General features: G+C 39.2%; 4 protein-coding genes across 13 annotated transcripts; 2 read left to right on the top strand and 2 right to left on the bottom strand.

Moving 5' to 3' along the window:
* The first annotated feature begins 192 nt into the window (after window positions 1-192).
* On the top strand, window positions 193-6,085 carry LOC113712662 (U-box domain-containing protein 44). 3 transcript variants are annotated; one of them, XR_003453321.2, is made up of 5 exons: window positions 193-693; window positions 1,749-2,320; window positions 2,415-2,724; window positions 3,446-5,107; window positions 5,674-6,085. XR_003453321.2 is itself a non-coding variant. In XM_027236161.2 (4 exons), exons 2-4 carry the CDS (start codon window positions 1,766-1,768, stop codon window positions 5,020-5,022), a joined length of 2,442 nt encoding a protein of 813 aa, XP_027091962.1. In that variant the 5' UTR covers window positions 193-693; window positions 1,749-1,765; the 3' UTR covers window positions 5,023-5,329. The 3 variants fall into 3 exon arrangements, 1 of the variants encoding a protein (XP_027091962.1); XR_011822488.1 differs by lacking the exon at window positions 5,674-6,085 and adding an exon at window positions 5,213-5,329; XM_027236161.2 differs by lacking the exon at window positions 5,674-6,085 and having other exon boundaries at window positions 3,446-5,329.
* Window positions 6,086-6,427: 342 nt separating this feature from the next.
* On the bottom strand, window positions 6,428-9,417 carry LOC113712663 (F-box/kelch-repeat protein At5g42350-like). 2 transcript variants are annotated; one of them, XM_072069461.1, is made up of 3 exons: window positions 9,012-9,416; window positions 8,805-8,922; window positions 6,428-8,384 (listed from the first exon to the last, which is right to left on the bottom strand). In XM_072069461.1, the coding sequence occupies exon 3, from the start codon at window positions 8,283-8,285 to the stop codon at window positions 6,561-6,563; it is 1,725 nt and encodes a 574-aa protein (XP_071925562.1). In that variant the 5' UTR covers window positions 8,286-8,384; window positions 8,805-8,922; window positions 9,012-9,416; the 3' UTR covers window positions 6,428-6,560. The 2 variants fall into 2 exon arrangements, with proteins under 2 accessions (XP_071925562.1, XP_071925563.1); XM_072069462.1 differs by lacking the exon at window positions 8,805-8,922 and having other exon boundaries at window positions 9,012-9,417.
* Window positions 9,418-11,345: 1,928 nt separating this feature from the next.
* LOC113711902 (probable protein phosphatase 2C 27) lies at window positions 11,346-17,465 on the bottom strand. Its single transcript, XM_027235138.2, has 5 exons — window positions 17,187-17,465; window positions 16,037-16,804; window positions 14,912-15,106; window positions 14,161-14,366; window positions 11,346-12,262 (listed from the first exon to the last, which is right to left on the bottom strand). Exons 2-5 carry the CDS (start codon window positions 16,271-16,273, stop codon window positions 11,710-11,712), a joined length of 1,191 nt encoding a protein of 396 aa, XP_027090939.2. The 5' UTR covers window positions 16,274-16,804; window positions 17,187-17,465; the 3' UTR covers window positions 11,346-11,709.
* A 2,968-nt stretch (window positions 17,466-20,433) lies between these two features.
* On the top strand, window positions 20,434-25,586 carry LOC140016090 (glutamate receptor 3.3-like). Of its 7 annotated transcripts, none has more exons than XM_072069216.1 (9): window positions 20,434-20,595; window positions 20,703-20,750; window positions 20,899-20,944; window positions 21,047-21,409; window positions 21,775-23,117; window positions 23,227-23,504; window positions 23,804-23,835; window positions 23,930-24,336; window positions 24,887-25,586. In XM_072069216.1, the coding sequence occupies exons 4-9, from the start codon at window positions 21,133-21,135 to the stop codon at window positions 25,313-25,315; spliced, it is 2,766 nt and encodes a 921-aa protein (XP_071925317.1). In that variant the 5' UTR covers window positions 20,434-20,595; window positions 20,703-20,750; window positions 20,899-20,944; window positions 21,047-21,132; the 3' UTR covers window positions 25,316-25,586. The 7 variants fall into 7 exon arrangements, with proteins under 7 accessions (XP_071925317.1, XP_071925314.1, XP_071925316.1 ...); XM_072069213.1 differs by having other exon boundaries at window positions 20,703-20,797; XM_072069215.1 differs by lacking the exon at window positions 20,703-20,750.
* Window positions 25,587-25,872: the final 286 nt, after the last annotated feature.

Below are 25,872 nucleotides of genomic sequence, written 5' to 3'. Positions count from 1 at the left end.
AATAGTTTAGTAACTATTTTCTTGTGGTTCACTCATTCAAGTCGAAACTTTAAAAGGAATCATCATTAAGTAAATATTGGAAAAGTTGGGTAATATTGGCGGTAATTTTGCAGAAAGCGACATTTTTCAAACAGTAATAATTATAGGGACAACGAAAGCTATGCCTTGTTGTAGTACAGCTGCTGCCTACGGTGACCCAGCGATGACTAAAACGAGCTGCCTTGCCTTGGCACCAAGTCAACCTTCCCTTTAAATCTTTCATAAATCCTACACCGAAAATATAATAAAAGGCAGAAGAAAAACTCGATGGTGTGGGATAATATATATAGAGATAACAATAATTGATCATCACTACCAAAAAAAAAAAAAAAAAGAAAAGAAATTTGGGTGATTTGTAGTTTAGTTGTTGGTGGTTTCCTTGATCAACAGCTGCCAACTTTTTTTTTGTCTCCAATTTGTGTTTGTGTTCCCATCTTACCCCTCCCCTGTTTCTTCTGCCCAGTTTCCGTCCTCGATGGACTTAGACAAACCCTAATCCCAACTGAAATAACCGTTCATGGAAGAATCCGAATTGCTGGCTTTCTACTTTGTACTTTACTCGATCTGAAAAAAATCACATTTTTTTTGATGCCGGGTTGATTTTGGAAATCCCCAAGCAACCACTCCCTCAACTGCTTCAACAATTTTGACACTGTAAGTATTTGGATGTTTATCTGGGTAGTATTTTCTTTTTCTTTTTTTTGGCATGTATATCAGTGGTATGATAATTGGGACTCATGGACTAGTACTTATGGTTTTCACTGCATTTTAGGAGATGTCTCAAGTGGATAATTATGTTGCTTTTTTATTTGATTGATGGGCTGCAATTCGTTAGTTTTTACTACTATTCTTAGTGTTAGGGGGCAAAAAAAAAAAAAAAAGAACAGAAAAGGAAAAACTCGGGCCGCATTTTTAGTGGATGCAAAACTTTAGATTTATTTAGGTACATTTCTAAAAATGGCGGTTACGTTAGCAGGTGGCCATGGTTTTATTCTCATAGCATATTGAACTAAACATTCTATTGAATTAAATGTTTGGCAAACGTTCGTGGGTGATGTGGTGAACTGAACTTTTTTATTTTTGTGTTTTACAAATGACTAAGAGATGATGTGTCTATGGCGTGGGAGGGATGCATAAATGTAAGTGGCGAAGGAAATTGCTATTAGCAATTGAGTACTTCAGTTGGTGATTTGTTACTAAGGTCAATGAGTTGCCTTGTTTTCGGGCGACTACTAAATGGAACTAAGTTGGATAAGATGTGATATTCCTATTGGAAGCTCTCTGCGATACTCACTCATGTTAAGTTTTTGAATGACCGGAGGTTAATGAAATCTGTTCTTTTTCGTCTTCTTGTCCTGCTTTTTCTTTCAATTGAACTTGATTGATGGAAAGTCATAGATAGGATGATGGCTAGCTTGGATTGAGCAGGGAAAAAAGCTACTTGGATTATGTTTTTCAGCGAGTCATATGGGTTGTAGTACAAGTAACGTCGTGCTGCGTTTATGACACTAGTTAATGTGACTGCCTCACATTCTTGGCAGCCTCCTTCAGACACGTGTTTATGGTTCATTCTCCTTTTAAGTTCTGTTCTACATTGTCTGCATCGGAACATTTTCTGTAGAGGACTATGTTAATTTTAATGAGATTTTTTGTGACTGTAATTTATTCTTTTTTCGTGAAAAAGGGATTTAAGTTTGATTCCTTGGCAGGTTCTTGTGATTTTTTGATGGCCGGAAGCTGGGATGGAGGTAATGACCTGGCAAGCCAGTCAGATGATAGCTACCATTTTGACAGACTACATATAGAGCCCATCTATGATGCATTCCTATGCCCTTTGACAAAACAGGTAATGCGGGATCCTGTAACACTGGAGAATGGGCAAACTTTTGAGAGAGAAGCCATTGAAAAATGGTTCAAACAATGTAAAGAGTCTGGAAGAAGGCTAGTTTGCCCATTAACTCAAAGAGAGTTACGGAGCACAGAACTGAATCCAAGTATAGCCTTGCGGAACACAATTGAAGAATGGAATGCTAGGAATGAAGCTGTTCAACTTGATATGGCTCGGAGATCATTGACTTCGGGCAGCTCAGAGCAAGATATTTTGCAGGCTTTGAAGTTTATCCAATATATATGTCAACAAAGCCGATCAAATAAGCATGTAATCCGTAATGAAGAGATGATACCTATGATTATTGATATGTTAAAGAGTAGCTTTCGAAGAACTCGGTTGAAAGCTTTGGAAACTCTTCGAATTGTGGTTGAAGAAGATTCTGACAATAAGGTTCTTAGAGGTTTTGTTACCAATTTTGGATATTTTTTTGACTTGCACAAGAAGCTATTTATCTAGTTTATTTACATTTTCCCTAATTTTTCAGGAAATAATGGCTCAAGGGGACACTGTACGCACAGTTGTGAAGTTATTGTCTAATGAACAATCAAAAGAAAGAGAAGAAGCGGTTCTTCTGCTATATGAGCTCTCCAAATCTGAAGCTTTATGTGAAAAGATTGGTTCAGTTAATGGAGCAATTCTCATTTTAGTAGGAATGGCAAGCAGCACGTCGGAGAACATTGTGGCTGTTGAGATGGCGGATAAAACTCTGGAGAATCTGGGAAAATCTGAGAATAATGTCAGACAAATGGCTGAAAATGGTAGATTGCAGCCTTTACTGAGACTACTGCTTGAAGGTAAGCATCTTCAAGGAATCATCACTCATTTATCTGATATTGCTTGAAAATATTTGGGCTGTTTACCTTCTTTTGAGAGGTACAATTATAGGGGCTGTGGCACCATTTTCTTTAGGCTGATGTTTCTTTTACTGTTAAGAATGAACCTCAACAAAGGGATGAAGTTGTTCTATGTTATGGATTGGGCATCAGTTTGACATATGAAAATCGCTACTTGGAGAGTAGGGTTTGCATGTAATTACCATGAGCCTGGTGAACTAAGTTTGCAGTTGCAGTTTTCTAGGCAGGACATTTGCTACACACTTTGAAGGAGGAAGGTCCTTTAGTTGAACTCTGATAGCATCCAACAACTGCTGCTTGGTTGTTACATTTTTATTTCGAATAAAGCTAAACCTGCTATCCTATGCTGTTGATATAACAAATAGACTGCCCTGCTTGAAGAACCATCCATCATTCATTTATGTTGTAACTTTTTCCCTTGTGATGCTGTCAGCACGTTCTATATGTTTTAGCTGTGTTCAGCTATGTGCTCATGCAAATGTAAGAATCAAACACGAAAAAAAAAAAAAAAGAGAAGGAAACTTCTTGGGCTAAAGGGTGGGAAATTAGTGGATTGTTTTGCTGCTTGTAAACCTTTGTGTGTTTTGACCAGTATCCCCCAGTAGTGTTTATTGCCTATGAGTCAAGTTGCATATTTTTTATTTTGTTTTGTTTGTTGTAGGATCTTCAGAAACCAAACTATCTATGGCTGAATTTCTTGGTGACTTGGTTCTTAACAATGATGTGAAAGTCTTGGTGGCTAGAACAGTTGGGTTATCACTGATCAACATCTTGAAGAGTGGTAATATCCAATCAAGAGAGGCTGCCTTGAAAGCTCTAAATCAAATGTCATCACACGATGCAAGTGCCAGAATCTTAATAGAGGCTGGTATACTTCCCCCCCTGGTCAAGGATCTCTTCACTGTTGGTGCCCACCAACTGCCCATGCGACTGAAGGAAGTATCTGCAACAATCCTTGCTAATGTTGTGAGTTCAGGATATGACTTTGACTCTGTTCCCGTTGGACCTGAACAACAAACTCTGGTTTCAGAGGACATCATTCATAATCTCCTCCATCTTATAAGCAACACTGGCCCTGCCATAGAGTGTAAGCTTCTTCAGGTGCTTGTTGGGCTGACTAACTCTCCGATTACTATTTCTAGTGTTGTTTCTGCAATTAAAAGCTCTGGTGCCACAATAAGTTTGGTACAGTTTATTGAAGCTCCACAAAAAGATTTAAGACTGGCTTCCATAAAACTTCTCCAGAACCTTTCTCCATATATGGGTCCAGAACTAGCTAGTTGCTTACGTGGAACATCTGGCCAGCTTGGTAGCCTAATCAAAATCATATCAGAAAATATTGGTATAACTGAGGAACAAGCTGCTGCTGTTGGGCTTTTAGCTGATCTTCCTGAAAGGGATATGGGTCTTACACGGCAGATGCTAGATGAAGGTGCATTCCAGCTGGTTAACTCAAGAATTCTTAGGATCCGGCAGAGGGAGACTAGAGGTAGTCGCTTTATGACTCCTTACCTAGAAGGTCTGGTTAAGGTTTTGTCAAGGGTCACGTTTGCCTTGGCTGATGAGCTGGATGCCATTGCCCTTTGTCGGAACCACAATCTTGCAGCTGTCTTCATAGAACTTTTACAGACCAATGGGCTTGACAATGTTCAGATGGTTTCTGCATTGGCTTTGGAAAACTTATCTCAAGAATCAAAAAACTTGACCAAATTGCCCGAATTGCCAAGTCCTGGGTTTTGTGTCTCGATTTTCCCCTGTTTAGGCAAGCCGACTATCATAACTGGATTGTGTACAGTACACAGGGGAACATGTTCGCTCAAAGAAACCTTTTGTCTCCTGGAAGGACAAGCTGTGGGGAAGCTAGTTGCCCTCCTAGACCACACCAATGAAAAGGTGGTTGAGGCTTCTCTTGCAGCATTGTGCACCTTGTTGGATGATGGGGTTGACATTGAACAAGGGGTTCATGTATTGTGCGAGGCAGAAGGGATCAGGCCTATACTTGATGTGTTACTGGAGAAACGGACAGAGAACCTGAGGAGGAGGGCTGTTTGGGCAGTTGAGCGAATTTTGCGCTCTGATGATATAGCCTATGAAATTTCTGGTGACCCTAATGTAAGTACTGCACTTGTGGATGCTTTCCAGCATGGTGATTATCGGACACGCCAGATTGCCGAGCGAGCCCTGAAGCACGTGGATAAGATTCCGAACTTCTCTGGTGTCTTTCCAAATGTAGGATAAAGACACATGTAGGTTGGCTAATGATTGTCAGGGATTTGGCATGCATGTCGTCGTAGAGTTTTTCTTTAAGCATCATAGAATGCAGGTACATAATATCTTTTTCTCTTTCTTATATGTAGAGGGTGTTCAATTTTTCCCTTTTTTTCTTCTTCTTGTGATTATCAGACACCCTATTGATGTCATTTTGCAGATTTCAGTCTTCAAATGGACAATATATTTGTACTTATATAGAAGTTGGAATGTAAGATTATTTTTTGTATGATTGTCGTTCAATAAAGAATTATTGTTGAGGGGAAGACCTCCGTTCCTTTTTTGTGTTAATCTGCTGATCTCAGGGACCTCTTGTGGACAAATGGCTTTCTTTTGGATCCTGCATCATTTAGTTCATGCTAAGGTTGGTTTTGCACGTATTTTGGCAGCAGCTCCAACTTTAGATTGTTGACTTAAAATTTTCTTTTAAAGTTTTTGTGAGACTATGACTGCCTCTCGGGTTTAGGAAAAAGCTGCTAGGGCTCTGAAGGAAATGATCATTTAAGATATCTAGACGGATTAGATTATGCCAGAATAGATTATTTACTGAATTAGATCTTGCTTGCAATTTAAGAACAGGATATGTACATGCCTCTGAAACAAGTGTTCTTCAATGTTCAGGGGGGTTACCCCATATCTGATACCATACATAGCAGTTAAAGATTTGCAAAATCGGACTGAGGCCTATGATCTGCCTTGACCGGAAGGACACACCTCATCTCGCGTAGGTCTAGGATGCTGCCAATTGAAACAGGGCTAGATATCAAAATCTTGTGTTGGGGACTTGCTGAGCCGTTGCAATATCTTTTGCTTATTAGAACATTAAATTGATACGTTATGCTTCTCATTTCAATAAGAAAAGTTGTTTTTGCACCTTATTCACCCGTTTTCTTGGCCATCCATTGTCTTCCCGGATGGCTACAACTTGTAAATGTACGGACTCTTGTTCTGAGTCGGGGAGTTACAGATTGTGTGTGTGTGTGTGTGTGTTTTTTTTTGGGGTATGTATCATCAAGCTTTATTGACTACGATATCTACAATAGTAGCACAAGTTCTCATTAAGAGATCAATGTTCAGCATCTTCCACCATTAGCCGTTGCAACATCTAATCCAGACAATACCAATTCTTGTGAGTCGTCTCTGTTTTTGACCACAAAGAAAGAGGGAAAACAAAAAAAAAAAAAAAAAAGAGGAGAAATTGATCAGCTGAAAGAGAGCTGGAATAATCCCGACAGACGCGACCCTCTGAGCACAATCTAAAACCATCTCATTGCTGAGGACTTTGCGCTAATAGCAGAAAAATCTGCAGCAATAAATCGGTGATGAAACGTCTCCATTGTTGTCACAAAATTAAACGAGGAGAAGACAGCCATAGTTCAATGGAAGAATCATATGAGTGATAAACTAATAACAATGTACTCGTGACAATACAAACTGATTGATACAAAAGAATGGCCGCGTCGCTTTTGATATTGGGAATCGATGCCAAAAAAAGAAAAGAAAAGAAATTACAGATGAAGCACTGCCATCGACTTGGTCATGCAAGAAGCTGCGTCCAGTTCGTGAGCTACGTGATTTCTTGAAATATGACTCCAGCTTGTCCTTGTGTCCGACATGTCGAACATGGTCACGAAGTCCAACACTTGTCCGAATATTTTGAACATTTCAAGCCCGAATATCAAACTTTTATCAGCAACAAATGCAGCATTCCAATCCATTGGTGCATCCGGATGTACTGAAACCTCTCTCCAGCTGAAATACATGAGATCAAGCTCCCACAGCTTCCTAACTGCTTTGTTTCTCCTCCCTATTTGACCTTCCCCTTCACACCATGAGACAGAGAGCATGAATAAACGACCACCACATGATATGAGTTTTGGATAGTACTCGTGAACACGGGGAGGAGGTGGCGTGGTTTGGATTCTCACCCAATAGCCCCTTTCTACGTCATATCCGACAAGCTTGTCAGTTTCTGAATAGACATAAAATATTCCGCTGCAAACGACACCAGAACAGGCAACCCCAAAATCTACAGGCAGCCTTGGGATTTCTGTCCATTTATTTGAAACAAAATCATAAAGCTCCCCTAAATCTAAAGGCTCATCCCAAGATCCAAGACCTCCCACAGCAATGACTACATACCTTTTGTGATCTTTACATGTATTTTCACCTTTTTGTCCTGATAATTTATGCTGCTTTGAATGGGTTGTCAAAACATCATTTCCATCCACAGAGTGCCTAAATTGACGTCGAACTGAGAGTCTGTGAGGATCCTCATAGACATCAGACACACCACCAACCCTTGACCGGTAAAATCTTCTTTCATATCTATTTTGCTGAGTTCTGATCAAACAGTCTGGACCGACTTCAAAAACTCCTAGAATGGGTGATGATCTAGCATATTTCATAGATGCAGCTTTGCGCCAAGACTTCGTCAAGGGGCTAAACACCAGAACTCCTTTATGCGTCTTAAATGAGCTTCTATCCACTTTTCCAAAGTTTGTCAGGCTAGAACAACCTCCAATGACAAAAACATCATCCTGGACGCTGGTAACAGAAAACAAGAACCTTCCCTTGAGAATTGCTGCATCTATCTTATGCCACTGGTTCAGCGATACATCCAGGGCATGTATCACCCCAGAACAGTAACCGTCTTTAACAACTCCAAATAGAAACAACCATGGACTCTGATACAACCCTTCTCGTCTCATATGCATGAAACGAATCGTTGATGTCAAGCTCCTCCACTTCTTGCACACAAGACGAGCATTCATGAGACTCGTAAGGGGAAGTCTCAGCAAGCACATTTCCAGAATGTCATCCGGAAGAAACACATTCATGCTGTCATGTGGAGCTGCTTTAAGCTGTAAAATTCTCCTATTATTCCTCCTCCAGAATTTCTCCTTCATCCCATAGGCGAAGCAATCAACAGCTGTTTCCTCCTTTCCACAAATTGCTGCATATACTTTAGTTTCCTCACTGGTTGACCGCCTTCTACCTCCGTAATCCACAAACTCTTCTCCAGTTTCAGCACCTACCTTGCATCCTCCACCTCTGCCATACAGGGTAAGACAGCTCAAGGATACAGCCCTGGTGTCATCGTCCTCTTCCCCTTCTCCTCTATGGTTCTTCCTTTTCAATTTCTGGCTGACGCTTCTAACCAGGCGTTTTGACACGCTCAAGGATTCAACGTCTTGACAAAGAGATTCTTCTCCAGATAATTTTTCAGACATGGTCTTATTTTCTCATATCAGAACAACAAAGTCATCGAAGCGCTCAATTTTTAGCATAATGCCGTAATTGCTCTTCTCAAACCCGGTCTAGTAACTCACCTACAGAACACAAGATGAACAAATCAGAATACTCCGAGAAAGTATGTCCCCCCGCCCTTTTCTTCATCTAAAACGTAATAGCCATCTAGGACACACACACACTCCATCGCACCCCAATCTAAAAAGATGTATCAGATGTCTGAAAGAACAATGTTTTCAACTGAATTGAGATTTTTTCAGTTCCATTGTACCCAAAAAATTATAAAAAAAAAAAGAAAAGAAAAGTTCCAAGACCCAAAAAAGTAAAGGAAAAAGAAGAAGTGCAAGACTGCAACTTTAGGTGATATAATAATTCTCTTAGGCCATAAAAAATTCAAGTAAAATAAAACAAAACAAAAAAAGGTCATCAGCATGCGAAGAAAGTAATTCCATCGAAATTGTATTTTGGGAAAGGGAATTGACATTAAAAACACACGACACCTGAAAACCAGCTGAGGAGACCGAGATTTGAGATCCACAGAGCCCAAAAGCTATAACACAGAGAAAGTCATTCCCAAAGATCCCAAAGTCGAAGGGGAAAAATGAATGTTATTACAACCTAAGCAATATTCACAAGCACGTATTAGACATGTAAAGGGAAAAAAAAAGGGTATATAGAAGCAACAGAAAGAGGAAAACGGAAGACACCTTATTATCAAAAAGCTCAGGAGCCAAGAAATCAACCAAGATTGAGATCCCATTTGAATCTGCATAAAAATGCCATGTTCGAGCTCCTTAACAAAGCCAAGAACTCGTAAGAGATCAGGCGAGGGCAGTAGTTATTTATGAGGAAGAAATGGGATTCCCAGGGAACACAAAAGAAAGAAAGGAAAGAGAAAAAAAAAAAAACTCGAGTAAACAAGTAGGAGCAGCAAAAATACTCGAGAGTCTTTAGGAGAAGTATTTGATTAATGGGAAGACAAAATATTTGTTTATTTGTTTGGGTGGGGAATGGAAAGAGGGAAAGTGGAAAGCGAGGAGCTGAGGTGGGGAGCAAAAGAATGAATGGGTTAGTGACTGAATTTAGTAAAAGCGGTTCATTACTTAGAAGTAGCAGCAGCATTCTATTTCTCTATCTTTGCCTTTTTGTTTTTTGGATTCTTTCATTTCATTTTTTTGCGTTTCCTTTTTGCCATTAATGAGATGGGCTCCGCTCCATCGCCCACCATCATCATCCCCATCACCCTGTTATATTATATCCACTATGGGATATGGGAATCGCACCTCAACTTTTGTCAAGCAGTACCAACAGTAATAGTAGTGTTATGTTAATGGCCCAGGTTAATTCTGCAAAAGCCATCATATCATATTCTGCTACTACGGTTCTAAGAGCTATAGGAATTGGACCTTTGAGACTGTGTTATTAAAGTTATAACGAGTTTCTACAATGAAAATGAAACCAGTTTGATCTTCTTCCAAAGTTAATACGTTATGCACTTGTCTTGAATGCTGCTAAAGTTATAAAATGTGTTATTAGAGGGTCAGTGTAGGTATTTTACCATTTACCAAACCTCCATGGGATGGGATGGTAATAATGAAAGTAAAATGAACTTTGAGAGCTAATCAATGGGAAAGGCAAGTTGTGTAATAAATAAGGAATGGTGAGGTTTAAAATCTAACGCTTTCATTTTCATTGAATGGTTTATACATACATACGTATGGGTATTCTTAATTTTTTTTTTTTTTTTTGTATATCCATTTGTACCCATGTACAAAAAATATAAATATAAATATAAATATATATATATATATGTATATGTATGTATGAGAAACGGAAGATTTAACTTACGCAGAGTTAGGGTGTGGTGTCAGTACTATGCTCTGTCGAATGTAGATTTGATAATGGTGGAAGAGATTTATTACTAATAATTTTATGATGAGCAGACATGCAGGGATCCACGTGTAGGTTGCATGATAAGGCGGAAGGCGCGGCAGTGAAGGAGGTAGGTTTGGTTGGTTGGTTGGTTTACTTTGGGTTGGAGAATCAGAATTCAGACGGACGGGAGGAGTTTTTGAGTGAATTAACATACTATATGATGGATGGAGAAGGACCCATCAGCATTCAGCCACTCGCTGTGGTTGTTCTCCTTATGGTCAAAGGGGAGGTTTTTCTGATTGGATTACACTACATTACAATTTACATGACATGCCACCCCAGAAGAACTAGCGTTAAATCTTTGTGAGTCGCAAGGAAATTGGCTTTTCTGTGTTACTGCTCAGGAGTGGCTTCAAGAATCATATCAATTAATAAAATGTTTGCCGCGATAATAGTTGTAACTAATCCAGCTTAACGTGCCCCTTGGAGTTGGCTCGGATGGTTTCGAGGTAGCTCAGTTGAGTCCTGAGGTAGTGTGTTTGAGCCACCTCTCTTACCGCCTGTGCATCTTTGAGGAGCGGAGTGCACAGGCGCAGGGAGATTAGTCTAGCAAAAGTCGAGATACTCTCTGTGTTTTGACCCAAAAAACAAAAAAAAATCCAGCTTAACGTACTAGTGGTTAGTATTTGGGCAGTGAAATTCACATTCACTTTGGGTCATCAGACTAACGGTAGCATGCGCAGTCTGCTTACTTCGTGTCGATTAAGCCTACTTACCTTGCTTGCTCTCTCGTTCGTCTCAGAATTCAGACCAAAAGATAAAAAGGAGCAAAGAGTTCCTTCCTACCAATACCACCCCCCACTCACTTTACTTGCAGTTTCACCTTTCCCTTGGGAATGAATTAAGATGACAGGGCAGGACAGGAGAGGTAAACAAAAGAACAAGACTGCAATCTTGGCCTCTCTTTTACTCTTCTTACTTTTGGAACAGGCCGAGAGGACTGACTGAGGAAGTCATGGCTGGCTGGCTGAATAGTCTCAACAACTCCAATTGGAGAGACACTACTACTAATTAGATTTAGATCTGCAACACACTTTTCATTTACTCCTATGTATCACTCGAGATGCTTCAACACGCAGATGAAAATTGATCATTTACTCCTAAAGTGAATAACTGATCCAGACTTCATTGCCAACAGTGACTAATCTTCTTACTTATGTACATCAGGGGAAGTTTTGGGTGCCACCGGAATTCAAATGACAAATCATCCTAATGGTACAACACATACATCTGCAGTACAAAGGATCCAAAATTACATCAAGGCAAATGAAACAGCAGCAGCAGCAGCTAGGGATGTAAAATATCCCCATCCATCAAGATGCCCTCCTTTACCTCACCCAACTCTTTTCACCAGTCCGGCGATGGATGTAAAATATCCCACGATTAAGATGTCCTCCTTTACCTCACCCAACTCTTTTCACCAGTCCAATGTTCCCTTCGGTTATCCTTGTACATTACAATTCTTACAAATTACAATTCCAATACACCTTTAAGAAGATTCAGTCCTTCTGCTGATATGCTCCTTCGGACCCGAGTTGGGGCCAGTTCTATTCTAGGCGGAGGATCTGGTGAAAAGCAAACCACAATGACCGTCAGATTATCACAGGTATTCCTCTTCAGTGCTTCTCTAACCAATTCTCTTGAACATCTTTCAGGATCATTGTGAATCATTAGTTCCTTCCTTACTATTGTAACGGCACACTGACTGCTCATGACATCCCAAAGACCATCGCATCCCATAATGAGGAACTCATCATCCTCACTTAAAAGAATCTCCTGCAACTCTGGCTCTGCACTTAGAGGGCAAGATGAACCTTTAGGAACCTTCATGTGCCAGTCTCCAATTGCACGTGCCACAGATAATTGGCCATTTAGGTACCCATCATACACGGCACCTCCAAGTTTCTCTATTCGAATTCTTTCAGATGTACAGTTCGGTTTGTGGTCTTTTGACAGCTCAATAGCTCTACCTCGTTTCCCCAGCACAGCACGACAATCACCTGCATTTGCGACTACCATTGTTCTGAAAGGAAAACCCGTCAGGAATAATCCAAAAGCTAGATAAACAAGGAATTAAAATTATCTATATAACATTAAGTATTTTCAGAGGGATTCAACTCTGGAGAAACTTAAGCACAACAGTTACTACTGATTGTGAACCGACCTCTAATAAATTACCACTCAATATAACTATGCAATCTAAACTGTCTCTCACACACAAGGCTATAATGCTAAAAAGTGATTCTTTTTGGGGATCTAACAGCTGTGTGAGAAAATAATTGACAGTGAAGGTGGAAACAGCAGGACCCCCAAAAAAATTTTAAAAAGAGTGTAAATTTCTTCCAATCCAAAATCATCAAGTATTATATTATCAGTGAGCCAAATCCTTGATAAGGCTAGGGTAATGCCTCATCCTACCTTTGAGTATATCAGGCACAAAAGCTCCCGCAGGAGCATTGGACTGTAATACTGCGAAAGATTGTGGCTGCTTAAGCCAATGCCACTTAACAAAAAGCTTAAAAAAGATTATCGAGGAAAAATAACAAAAGAAGAGGGGGAAAAAATTACGCCTTTGTTTATCAACGAAAACCCCCTATTTTCTCACACTCACAAAAAATAAAAATAAAAATAAACGCTAAAACTCTCATTTTCTCCGGCATATAAAATGCAAATAAGTATACGAAAAAGGAAAACTAGGAAAAAAATTCCTAAAGAAATAGGAACGCATGAATGAACAGCTATGCTTTCTTTAATGTTGCAAAGCCATAAAAACTGCCTAACATGATGAGTGACATATAAAGGAACTATACTAAATTTTTCATTATTAACTCATAACAGATGTGGGAACTCATAACAAGTAGAAGAAACAATTCAGCAAATTCAACGTCAAACTGAAGACATGGAACTCTAGCCTATCTTCCAGATTATTCAAACCACAAGCTTAGGCAAACCATGCAAATAAAAGTCTCTACTCAGTAATTCAAAGGAAAATGGCATTCCCGGAAAAGCGAGAAGCCTTTAACCCCAAGAGCTTGTACTGACTAGTTTCTATACTTCAAAATTGTTGGCTGGAAGTCAATGCACCACATGGTAATATGAACCACTACAGACCTAACGAACTGCACACAAGGGTCTGAAAGTGGTTGAAGTCTAGCAAGGCAAAGAGGTTTGGGCTGGTTAGCTTATGTACTCCAAAGAAAAAGACAAGACTTTCAGCAACAATAAGTCATAGTGTATTAAGTTGAATCCGGTTTGGGCATCCTATAACCTCCCATCAGTAACAGTTCCAGTTTTAGAGGTGCTGAGGGTGATCTAATCTAAGCACATTTCACTCAAGCAGCTCCATTTGTATCTTGAGTAGATAAGTACAATTAATTTATTTTGAATTGGTCCATTTTGCAAGCCATGAACAACAAACCATTCCCAAAAATGATTACAATGACCAACTTCTTTATAGATGTACTGAGCAAACTGTCCAACTGTATTTCAACATTCTACATACGGCCTAAAATCAACCAACCAACAAGACGACTTGTTATAGGTATACCTACCTTTAACTAGCAGGGATTGCCACACATTTACCCCAATATTATACAGTCATGCACATGCTGCATAAGAAGCCCTCTCCTATGTTTCTCTCTACCTCTTTTATCTACATATTAATGGTGCCTTCAGAATAGCAAAGGGCAAGATAGTCTGAAACAACTACTCAACGTGAAAAATTTTCTGCATATCAGTCTAAGTTCCTGAATTCTCCTTGTGTCCAATCCTGCTATATTTAGTTCATTTAAGTCAAAGCGTAATTTTCTCATTCTTGATGAATGAATGCACTTCAACCGCAGGTGGCAGAAACTCTAAACTGTTCAGTAAACTAATTTAAAGTGGGCAAAGGAAAGACTTGAACTAAAGGTGCTAACCTACCTTCCAGATATCAATGCAGTCAGGGCTGTGGTGCCAGAGGAGATGTCCAGAGTACTATCATCAGCAAAGGCATAATCAGCTTTTAGAAAAGCGTTCTTAATTGCCTTCTCCAAGAACAATGGAAAAGAAGAATCATCGACTATGAACTTGAGAATATTCTTTCTAATAAATATTGCAGCATCTGTACCACCATGACCATCAAAAACCTGCGGCACAACCTCAAAAATTAACACAAGGAAAGGAATAAGTTTGCAAGAACATAAAATTACAAACAATCTGTTATTAACTATATTAGTAGTTTAAAAAAAGAAGGGGGAGAAGAGGACTCTGTGGAAGCTGGATAAAAAACCAAGAAAGAAGAAAATTCCTCTAAAAACTTTGGGAACTAATACACAAGCTGATCTTTCAAAATGTCAAAAGATGTTCCTAAGATATGCCAGAATTACTTTCTTAAACATTGCAAACACGGCCATTCTTCTCAGTGTTTACTCATTTCTTTGTGAGCATCCTAGCTTGTATCCCCTCCCAGAGGATGCAACATCCAATTTCTTTTTGTCTAATCTCCAAAAGCTGATAATCAGAATGTCATTAACAGACTTTCAAAAATAACAAGAAACACAGACGAGTGTCAAATCATGTCAGCTGGTGGTGAATCAAGAACTACTGACTTTCAATCAACACCATTTAACAACTACCGCATTAAAAAATAACTGTAGTCAAGCAACGGATTATTTTTGAATTGGTTACACACCCCATAGAAAGCTCCAGGAGAAGGGAAACCTGCAGTTTCACCTAAATGTTCAAATAGATTATCTATACATATATGTTCGTCCTCCATATATTGCTTGGGCCCTTTTTCAGCACAGCACCCTGACCGAAAAATTGGTAGGAAGCTTGATTTTCCATCAGATGGTGACTTCTGTCCACACACTGTCAGATCAAAATCCTGACATGGTAAAAATGAATAGTCAAGCATAGCACTTCAGATACTAAATATTCATGGATATAGCGAAGGCAAGGGTAGGAGAAACCAAGCCATTACTTGGAATTTGACTCTGTTACTTTCTCAGATGCATTTTCAATAAGAAAGGAATGAAGTCAGATGCAGTAAATTTAAGGTGTATGTGCTTTGAATTACCAAAGTTTCACTCTTTCCTATGCTAGCAACTACTACAATGAGTGATCTCATGATGTTTAAAGTCTGATTTTTTCCCCCTTCTTATAACCAACGCTTGCACACTTTGTTCATGAAAGGATAGATAATACTCAACTAGAAAGAAAAGAAAAATTATGGAGAACATTCATGAGTTATTTTGCATTACAAGCTTTCACTTCTAGAACTCCCTCTACCAGAGAAGATTACACTGAACAAGATAGAATTAGCTCAAAACATGTTGACTTCTAAGTTAAGATGACATTTACTATATCAAACTACTACTCTATCAGAGAATATAGCATTTATTTCATCACATTATCATAACTTCTCGGTAAGAGGAGATCAATGACAAATGATTTCATGACAACAATCTCATGAACAAGCCTTGAGATTGAATCTAATAGCCACATCGCTCAGTTTCTTGTGTGCTGTCAAAATTTGTCCACAAAATATATTACCTCTCCCTATGACATTGGACCTTTTGCGCATGTCGCGATAACGACATAAATAAGAAGCACAACTTCAGGACTGCATTTTAAAACAATGGTGTGCACGTAACGTGAGTGTCAAAGAAATCTATTCAACTCAGATACAATCACTTCAACAAAAATTATGAATAGCAGTAGGAGCCTGAATCCCTGAAACTAGCATTGTAAGAAAGTAAACGACCCCAGCAACAACAGTACAGAGTGAAACTTAGATAAGAGGAAGTTTACTTACAACATCACTTGGCTGTAGCAACGTAGCAGAGCTTACAGAATGTCGCGGAGGTTTACCATTTGGTGTCTGTTTCAAGTCATCAGAACCCTCCAACAGTTCATTTGGTGTCTCTTTCAAGTCATCAGAACTCTCCAATAGTTCATCCTCTACTTGAGGCACACTCTCTTTAATATAGCCACTGTCTAATACAGTGAATGGCGGCGGACAATCAGTACCAGCTGCCATATTCCAGATCATCAACTAAGTTCCTTCCTCAGAAGATACCGATATCTCGGAATATCCTTCTCCACAGAAAATCAGCACTCTAAACTACAACTCCTTAGATTCAGAATGGCGGAGAAGCAAATCAACCAAATCTTTTGTTATTTATGAAAATAACACCAACTTCGATCAGTTATAGCGGCTGCGCCATACAAAAAGCCTTAATCTTCGGAAGACTGAGGTTGATTGTCTGAAAAAATGCGGAAGATATAATCAAAATGAAACACCTACATCAATTCGGCAGCAACCCAGCATTCGTCAACTCCTCAACCATATCCCAGCAAACTCAATCAAGAACCTTACTCTAATCCTTTTGGCTGACTCCCAAATAGGAAATTAGCAATAAATGCCCAAACTGATCCAAACATAAGATCAAAATAAGATCTCATAACCTTCTCCTCCCCTTCCCCAGGACTGAAATCGAAAGCAACTTCTTTTTTTCTCAGCAGAAAAATGATGAAAAATGAATGCAACCGAATGATATTTTTAGCAACCGCAGAAAGCCACCTAAGAAACCAACAGTTAACTAAATTCCCACCAAAAAAATTGCAATAAAATCAAACAATTCACCGTCTTGACCCCTCCAAATCTGGACAGGATAAATAAATCAAGATTCCAAAAGGAATACAGGGAACAGTAATTCCGAAAGATGATAAAAAAAAAAATTGGGAAAGTTTTTGTTCGCCGTTTTTTTAATTTTAATTTTTGGGCTCAAATTCAGGCATTGATCAAAACTAAAGGAGAAAAAAGGAAACAAAACCCATAAATCAGAGACCCCAAAAAAGGCATTTCGATTGAGAGAGAGAGAGTATATAAATTATAAAGAAGAAGAAGAAGAAGAATGGCTAAAAGTTTTTCAATGCGGTGGGTAACCGGAAATGGAAGGTACCTAAGCGTAGACGATGACGCATGATTTACTGACACGTGGTGGAGACTGAGTGGTGGCCAATATAGTTGACCGGATGACCTGGTTTTTCACTCCCCCCTCTTTTTTTTTTTTTTTTTTTTGGGGCAAAGAGCTGTGGCGTTGCGGGGGTGTTGGTGTTGATGGGAGAGATGGGGGAGTGGTGCCTTTGGAATGAAACTATGACAGGGCTGGGCGGCGGATCGCGGCCATTGGCGTTGTAGTGTATGGTCCTATTGGCCGAATTAACGGTGGGAGTAAAAAGCCAGAATGGGGGTGCTTTTTTTTGTTTTGGGATTTTTTTTGGGGGGGGGGGGGGGTGGGGTGGGGGTGGCGGTAATTGGACTACGATTTGTGTAGGTCGTTGACGGCCGTTAAGAGACATGTACATGGGATTCTCGAAGAACACATTACAGGTGGCTGTTTCTTATTGGAAAGAGTTGGGTTTCGGCTAAGATGAAAGGGTAATGCTTCCTTGGCTGCTTCGCTCCTTCCTTAGCACCTTTTCATCCCTTTCAAATTCCCATCGGTAGCAACTAGCAAGGAAGATGCTGCTCCAGTCAGTCCACTTGCTGCTTTTTGGAAAAAATGACCTCCTTTTTTTTTGTGGTATTAGTACTATATATAGGCAATACTCCTTTCTTCTTTTTTTTTTTTTTTTGGGGGTTTGCAACTTTTCTTCACAGCCTTATAAAGTAGCCCTATTATTAGTATCATCTTAAAGTAAAATGGATAGGGAAGTTATCTAGTAAAGAATAATTTACTGAAATACTACTATTTATGCTTTCAAAATAAAGCTAATATCGGCTTTGTTTGGATTCTTTAATTTTTTATAAACAAAATTTTTATATACAATGTTATAATAATACATAAACAAAAATAATTTCAAAAACACTACATCCATGCAATATATCAAAAACAACTCCAACTATACAAAATATGTATATATATATATATATATACCATCACCTATCACTCTCCACCACTACTGCCACCACCCCCACACCCATGACCCTCCCTCCTCTCCACTAATCGCAACCTTTTTGGTTTGTGGTCGCACCCAAAAGCCATGACTCATGGCTTCTACTTGCAACCTTTATGGTGTCGACCAATAAGGTCGTGGCTAGAGTGGTGGTTAAAGTCGCAGCCATCACCCACGAGTGGGAGAGGAGTTTGGGGTTAGGGGAAGGGAGGGGAGAGAGAAGGGAGTGGGGGAGGAGGTGGGTGGTGTAAAATTTTTTTCATCTTCTTCTATCTCTTCCAAAACCAACAAAAGTAGTCTGATTTAAAATCTTTTGAGATAAAAAAAAAAAAGCATACCCTAGGTGAAAAAAATAAAAGTTGAAGATACAAATGTGGTAACTAAATATTTGTGGTAAACTAAAATTGTCCGCCGAAATTAATTGTATCCCTGGTTGTGCTGGGCCTTACTTCCATTTGTATCCATTGTCTCGCATCCTATCATTCAGGACGGGCCGTTATCAGAATTGCAGGCCAGAACTTATACAATGGGCCGACATGATGTTCTTGGGCCCTCCTTCTTAAATCAAAACACAACTTGTTACACAAAGCGACCAGAAGAACTCTACCCATTACAGATCCAAAATCTTAACTTTGGTTCCTGCGTCTACTACAAAAGATACCCAAAAAATATATTTTTTTTTCCTACTAGCATCTTTTAAGGAACTACTAGTGAGTGTGTTTGGATAGTAAATTATTTGAGATAAATTTGTAAAAAAATTACTGTAGCACTTTTTTGATATGATATATGTGAGATAAAAAGATAATTGAAAAATGTGTTGATCATGCAAGCAAATCAGTATTTATGGTGTTCTTTTTTTTTTACCCGGGGGATCAAATGGTACTTATTGAGTTTGTTTTCAGAAAGAAACTGGACACATGATGATACAGAGGAAGTTTGCAGATTACTCTTTAGCAGTCGTTTCTTCTCTGAGTCTTATAGCAGCAGACTAGGGGGGGGCTGTAAACGGCGTAGTTTGGGGGCTGTAAACGGCAGATTCTGTACGCCAACAGCCCAAGTACCACCAAGATATTTAAGTCTTGACCTCTCGCCTTGCCACTTAATTGTGGTTTCCTCCGACGGGAAAATCCCATCGGCTTCCCCTCCCCTTATACATACTAGATTAGAGTATGTTATACAAATGTTATTATTGTAAAAAAAAAAAAAGCGAATTCTGTAACGTATGCTCGTTTTATTAGTAAGAGAGCTGAAACTTTTCTTGCATCTTGTGTCCAGTAGAATTTGTATGATTAAGAAAAACTCAACAATTACCACTAACTTCTCATTATTCCTCACAATCTTTACTGGTAACCAAATGTAACTAAAAATAATTTTTAATTTTTCTTTTTCACTTTTCCACACTTCAATTTTCCACGCCATATGGTCCCAAATAGAATACTCTAAGTTTGGTTCAATCCTTTGAATGTACCAGAAAAACATAAACGTCATGTGAGTGAATGGAAAGTCTCGAATCCAGACTGAATAAAATAATTAATTGACTCTGTACAATGGTCGGCAGAAATAACTCCCTTTATTCTTTTCCCTTGTCGAATCCCAACCCAAAAAAAAAAAAAAAAGAAGAGGAGAAATAGAAAAGAGTGGTTGCATTGCAGCACGTGACGTGAGCTTTGCCCATAGTTCCGTGTACCTCTCAAGTCAGATTCATTCAACAAAATAAATAGTGTAGTGTTCCACCAACTAATTATGCAAACCACCTACTGGCTACTGCCACTGCGGGCGGCGCCATTACAAAAAAATGTTCCATCAGAAATTCCCACAGTTTGATTCCCTCCAACTCAGCTTCAATTTCTTCTTATCAAAACCCACAGTTCCTTGCATGCCTTTCACAAATATCTTCATCATTATTGTTACAGACAAAAAAAAAAAAAAAAGAACCAGAAGAACCAAAACCATCCACCTTTTGCTTCCCTTTCTCGTAATTTTCTTTAATAAAAATATAAAGACACACCAATAACAAATAATAATGACTTTGAAGCAGCTCTCCTCATTTTTTAGTTTGATCAATAATTTCTTTCATTTTACATTTGATTACTAATAATAATTCGACTAATTAGGGGATTATGAGAGCTCTCACTAATATTTTAAATGAAAATTTTTTTTTTCCAAAAAACGTAATAATACCTATTACCTACTGTCAAAGGGGAGTGGGTTTTGAAGCTGCCTCCTCCCAAAGACCAAAGTCAGTCCCTAAGATACCCGCGTGACCTGACCCACATTGTGCAGTGCAACAGCGTGGAAATAGTGCAGTATGTATTGGGTTCCCCTTAGCCTTAGAGAGTGCCTTATCGTCTTCCCTTCCCTTCATTCAGATACGACTGCAACTGGTAGCGTGCAGTGTAATTGTAGCAGCAGGTATTATTCTTCTAGTTTTTTACTCCACCTGCTTAGAGCCCACTATGGCCTTTTCTCATTCCTTAATTACTTGCGCATATGTAAATTCTGGCTGGTCATCCCAGCAGATCATGCGATTCCTCCATACCAACAGTGCACATTACAAGTGGAAAAGCGTACTTATTCCTGATACTTTGACAGACTCTCATTTCTTGATTCAAAGGTCATGACTTAAAGCATGGCACCTGATTCTAGTTTCTCTTATCTATGCAACTAATTTTTCCCTTTTCCCTTTGCTTTTCTGTTGCTTCCTGGCTCATGCAGGTCACCGGAGTTTCTTCTTTTCTCTTAGTTGTGTGCTTTCCTTGAGGTCCTTCTTCTCTGTTGTACACCACTTGTATATCTGTATAGGTTCCTATAATTTTTGACACACATACCGTCGCTGTGTTAAATTGCTTATATATTGTTTCAGGCAATAATCTTGCAGCCGCCTATGAATCAATTTTGCAAAGAATCTTTTCTGGGCCTGCCAACTTAGCCGTGCATCGTTCATCCAAAATGAATGCGATTCGGCATTTTCCACTAGTGTTATGGTTTCTCTCATCTGGAGTTTTCTCCTCACACGGGTTAACCGGGAATGTTTCTTCAACAAGACCAGCTGTAGTGAATGTTGGAGCTATTTTCTCATTTGACTCCACCATTGGCAGAGTTGCTAAGATTGCAATTCAGGAGGCTGTTAAAGACGTCAACTCCAACTCCACTCTCCTCCCAGGGACCAAACTTGTTGTCAAAATGCAAACTTCCAATTGCAGTGGATTTGTTGGCATGGTTGGAGGTAAATTTTTTTTTTCCCAAAAAAAAAAAAAATCATCTTTCTCAAGTGTTTCTTGTCGGATATTCGTTATTTGTATTTGCTTAGGAAACTTTGGGCAAAAAGAACAGAGCTTTTTGTTGGTATTTTAACCCTTTTCAATTTTTTTTAAAAAAATGTTTGGAAAAAAAAAAAACCCCTTTTCAATTCTTGTGCTATTGATGAATTTCTGGAAGGCTAAGCTTAACTTCGTCTAATTGCGGCTTTTTCATCAAGTTGATATGAACATATAGTCCCAGTTTCTTAATTTCCTGGAAAAATGGTAGAAATTCCTTTTGTTGGTCAATTCTTCTGTGCGGTAAATTTGAAGACTGTTGGTTTCATTACAGCTTTGCAGCTCATGGAGACGGAAACTGTTGCTGTTATTGGGCCACAATCTTCTGTAGTGGCACACACCATATCGCATGTTGCAAATGAACTTCAAGTACCTCTCTTGTCGTTTGCTGCTACAGACCCCACTCTTTCTTCGCTTCAGTTTCCTTATTTTGTTAGGACTACGCGGAGTGATTCTTACCAGATGACTGCAATAGCTGAAATGGTAGACTATTACGGTTGGAAAGATGTAATTGTGGTTTTCCTAGATGATGATTATGGAAGGAATGGTGTGTCTGCATTAGATGATGCAATCGCAGCTAGGCGCGGTAGAATCTCATACAAAGCAGGGATTCCACCAGCACCTGGTGTTAATAGGACTGACATAATAGACATTTTGATAAAGGTTGCGGTTATGGAGTCTCGGGTTATAGTTCTACATGCTTATCCTGATGTTGGGTTCATGGTATTTTCTGTGGCACAGTATCTTGGAATGATGGGTGATGGCTATGTTTGGATAGCTACAGATTGGCTTTCTTCTGTGTTGGATTCCTCTTCCCCACTTCCTCTGGAGAATATGGACTCCATGCAAGGAGTTCTTGTTTTACGTCAGCATACTCCTGATTCTGATAGGAAAAGATCATTTTTGTCAAGGTGGAATAAACTCAACGGTGGTTCATTAGGTCTGCATTCCTATGGTCTTTATGCTTATGATACCGTTTGGTTGGTTGCTCATGCCATAAATTCATTCTTTGAGGAGGGCGGAAGAATCTCATTTTCCAGTGATCCTAATCTACGGTTTGTTCAGGGGAGTACTCTGCACCTTGAAGAGCTGAAAATTTTTGATGGAGGGCCTCTTTTGTTGAAAAAGATTTTGGAGAGTAATTTTGTTGGTTTGACGGGGCCTGTCAAGTTTAATTCTGATAGATCTCTTGTTTTTCCAGCGTATGACATTATAAATGTCATTGGAACTGGTTTTAGAGTGATTGGTCATTGGTCTAACTATTCTGGATTATCCACTGTGCCTCCTGAGACTCTTTATTCAAGGCCACCAAATCGTTCAAGTGCAAATCAACAGTTATTTGGTGTAGTTTGGCCAGGAGAGACGGTAATAAAGCCTCGTGGATGGGTTTTCCCAAACAATGGAAAGCAATTAAAGATTGCAGTACCCAGACGGGTAGGTTATCGAGAATTTGTGTCACAAGTGCCAGGGACTAGCACTTTTAAAGGATTCTGCATAGATGTCTTTACAGCTGCTGTTAACTTGTTGCCATATGCTATTCCATATCAGTTCATCGCCTTTGGAGATGGCCATGAAAACCCTAGCTATAGTGAGCTTGTGGAGCTGATAAGTGCAGGGGTATGTGCAAAGTTGAAGAAAATGATAATTGTGGTATCAATTAGACAAGGGTACTAGCGAAGTTCGAGAAGTTAATTTGTTATAGCTGAACTTTGTTTTGCTTTTACAGGTGTTTGATGGTGCTGTTGGTGACATTACAATTGTCACCAATAGGACAAAGACTGTAGATTTCACCCAGCCTTATGTTTCATCGGGACTTGTTGTAGTGGCCCCATTTAGGAAGTTAAATACTGGTGCATGGGCTTTCCTCAGACCCTTTTCAGGATTGATGTGGGGAGTTACTGCTGCTTTCTTTCTTTTGGTTGGCATAGTTGTTTGGATATTGGAACACCGAACTAATGATGAGTTCCGTGGACCACCAAGGCAGCAACTAATAACCATCCTATGGTGAGTTTCAGAATTGAAAATTTTGAAGGCCAGACGTCAGTATGTTAAAAATCCTAGTTGACATCTAAGGAAATGACATTAAGAACTTAAAACTCTTAGTTGGTCAAACGACACATGATTGTAATGGATTGAGTAGGTTAATGGAATCCAATCGTCTTTGTTGGGGAAATGTAGTTTGAATTGGTTTAAATGGTTGATGCAGTTATAAGTGGATTGTGCAGTGTTCATGTTGATGTTTCTTGAAACAACCTGATTGTGGGCATGACTTGTTTGATAGCTATTCTTCGTTCTTTTTGCAGGTTCAGCCTGTCAACCTTATTTTTCGCCCACAGTAAGAAAAATTTTACATTTTCAGCTATCTTAATGTTTATGGGCAAGATGTCCTGTTGGCACCTTTTTAACTTCTTATTCTTTCTTTGTTTCAGGAGAGAGTACCGCGAGCGCACTTGGACGTGTGGTGCTGATAATATGGCTATTTGTGGTTCTCATAATTAACTCAAGTTATACTGCGAGTTTAACCTCTATTCTTACAGTACAGCAGCTCTATTCTCCTATTAAAGGAGTTGAAAGCTTGAAAGAAAGTGATGAACCTATTGGCTACCAAGTGGGTTCTTTTGCTGAAAATTATCTGATTGAGGAAATCGGTATACCTAAATCCAGGCTTGTCTCACTCGGGACACCAGAAGAGTATGCAACAAAACTTCTAAGTGGTCCAAAAAAAGGTGGTGTTGCTGCCGTGGTGGATGAACTTCCTTATGTAGAACTTTTCTTATCAAGCCAATGCAAATTCAGAATTGTAGGCCAGGAGTTCACCAAAAGCGGCTGGGGCTTTGTGAGTTTTGTTTTTCCATGTGTGATATATTCTGATAGATTTGCTTTCGCTTTATATGATGGTTAAACTCGTATTACTTTGCAATACTTGCACCATGTCTATGTTGGGCCTGCAAATGATGCATGCATGATCTGGTTGTACGAGGATTTTTACGTACTTAAACTTCTTCAATTGATCCGCTTCAAGATAGTGATCTAGTTTAACTTTTTAGGAGCAATTGAAATGTTTTGAGGAGCATTTTGATGTGGATGGTCTTGCTTGTAGCTACAGTTGATTCCAGAAAGTTCTTGTAGTTGCCAACTTGATAACTTTTGAATGATAATGAAGTACGTTAAATACAAAATCTGGATTTCAGGAACAACTTTTGTGCCAAATGCATTTGCTACAAGTCAAATGTACTAAAAGTGAAACGTTTTTGTTTCAACTGTATGCGTGTTGCAAGATTAGTTATGCAATTGACTCTGAAGGTGTGGTGAATAATCGAAGACAGCTTCTCTGTGTTCGATTCCATCCCTAATAGTAATAAATAATTGCTTGTTTAACTAACTAGGCATTTCCACGGGATTCTGCTTTGGCTGTTGACCTATCAACTGCTATATTAGCTCTATCTGAGAATGGAGACCTCCAGCGGATACACGACAAATGGTTGACAAAAAGCACATGCAGTTCGGATAATGCAGAGATTGATTCAGACCGCCTACACCTAAAAAGCTTTTCGGGTCTCTTTCTGCTATGCGGGATAACTTGCTTCATCGCTCTGTTAATATATTTCTGGCAGATTATGCACAAATTTCGGGAAGCTGCCCCTGCAGGTAGCATTGCAAATGAAGGCCCAGGAAGCTCGCGACTTCAGACGTTATTTTCTTTAATGGATGCGAAGGTAGATCCATCCAGGAGAGACAGCAAGAGGAGGAAAATAGAGATATCATCATTATCAGATGGAATAGACTTTGGAAAGGATCCTGATGGAAGGCAATAATCTCAAGCAACCAAAATTATCTGTTTGGTTAGAAGCGTATTTGATTCTTGTCTACAGTCTACGCATGCACAATCCCGCGCTCACGTAAACTTTGGATAGATTATTGGTTATTACTACTAATACAATACTACTACTTTCCAGTTGCAAGTCAGCAGTAATGTTACTTTTGATAAGTGTACAAAATCAGCATTCTTAGCTGACTGACGGTTCCTGAATGCATTTTTACATGTTTAAAGAATGGAAACATCGCTAATATATAAAATTTTAAGTAGCACTGCTGTATCTTATGTTCTTTCTAGCCTGAACCTTTGATGCCACGAGATTTGTAACTTGAAGTAGATTAAACATGCGAGAGTATTTGTTCATCAGTTCTTTTTGAGCTGAGTTTTTGACAGGTAGATGTTAAGAAAGAACGAACTCGCTCACTCTATCCAAGTGCATTTGCATATACAGAAATTTAATACACCGTTGCCTTTTTCAATTTTAATTGCGCGGATTATAAGGCACTGGGCTGCTTGCATTTGCTCGGCGAAAATAGTCAATGCTGCTGGGGCTGG

This window comes from Coffea arabica, chromosome 10c (genome assembly GCF_036785885.1).
Source record: "Coffea arabica cultivar ET-39 chromosome 10c, Coffea Arabica ET-39 HiFi, whole genome shotgun sequence".
Taxonomy (NCBI): Eukaryota; Viridiplantae; Streptophyta; class Magnoliopsida; order Gentianales; family Rubiaceae; genus Coffea; species Coffea arabica.
This window is presented reverse-complemented; position numbering and strand designations above follow the sequence as displayed.

What these genes read in the sequence shown, in the direction of transcription:
- LOC113712662 (XM_027236161.2), top strand. Translation starts at nt 1,766, where the DNA reads ATGGCCGGAAGCTGGGATGGAGGTAATGACCTGGCAAGCCAGTCAGAT. An exon ending in AAGAAGATTCTGACAATAAG is followed by an intron (nt 2,321 to 2,414) that starts GTTCTTAGAGGT and finishes CTAATTTTTCAG; the next exon opens with GAAATAATGGCTCAAGGGGA. An exon ending in ACTGAGACTACTGCTTGAAG is followed by an intron (nt 2,725 to 3,445) that starts GTAAGCATCTTC and finishes TGTTTGTTGTAG; the next exon opens with GATCTTCAGAAACCAAACTA.
- LOC113712663 (XM_072069462.1), bottom strand. Translation starts at nt 8,285, where the DNA reads ATGTCTGAAAAATTATCTGGAGAAGAATCTCTTTGTCAAGACGTTGAA.
- LOC113711902 (XM_027235138.2), bottom strand. Translation starts at nt 16,273, where the DNA reads ATGATCTGGAATATGGCAGCTGGTACTGATTGTCCGCCGCCATTCACT. An exon ending in TGCTACAGCCAAGTGATGTT is followed by an intron (nt 15,107 to 16,036) that starts GTAAGTAAACTT and finishes TTACCATGTCAG; the next exon opens with GATTTTGATCTGACAGTGTG. An exon ending in CTCCTGGAGCTTTCTATGGG is followed by an intron (nt 14,367 to 14,911) that starts GTGTGTAACCAA and finishes GTTGTGCCGCAG; the next exon opens with GTTTTTGATGGTCATGGTGG.
- LOC140016090 (XM_072069215.1), top strand. Translation starts at nt 21,133, where the DNA reads ATGAATGCGATTCGGCATTTTCCACTAGTGTTATGGTTTCTCTCATCT. An exon ending in TGGAGCTGATAAGTGCAGGG is followed by an intron (nt 23,118 to 23,226) that starts GTATGTGCAAAG and finishes TTGCTTTTACAG; the next exon opens with GTGTTTGATGGTGCTGTTGG. An exon ending in AACCTTATTTTTCGCCCACA is followed by an intron (nt 23,836 to 23,929) that starts GTAAGAAAAATT and finishes TCTTTGTTTCAG; the next exon opens with GAGAGAGTACCGCGAGCGCA.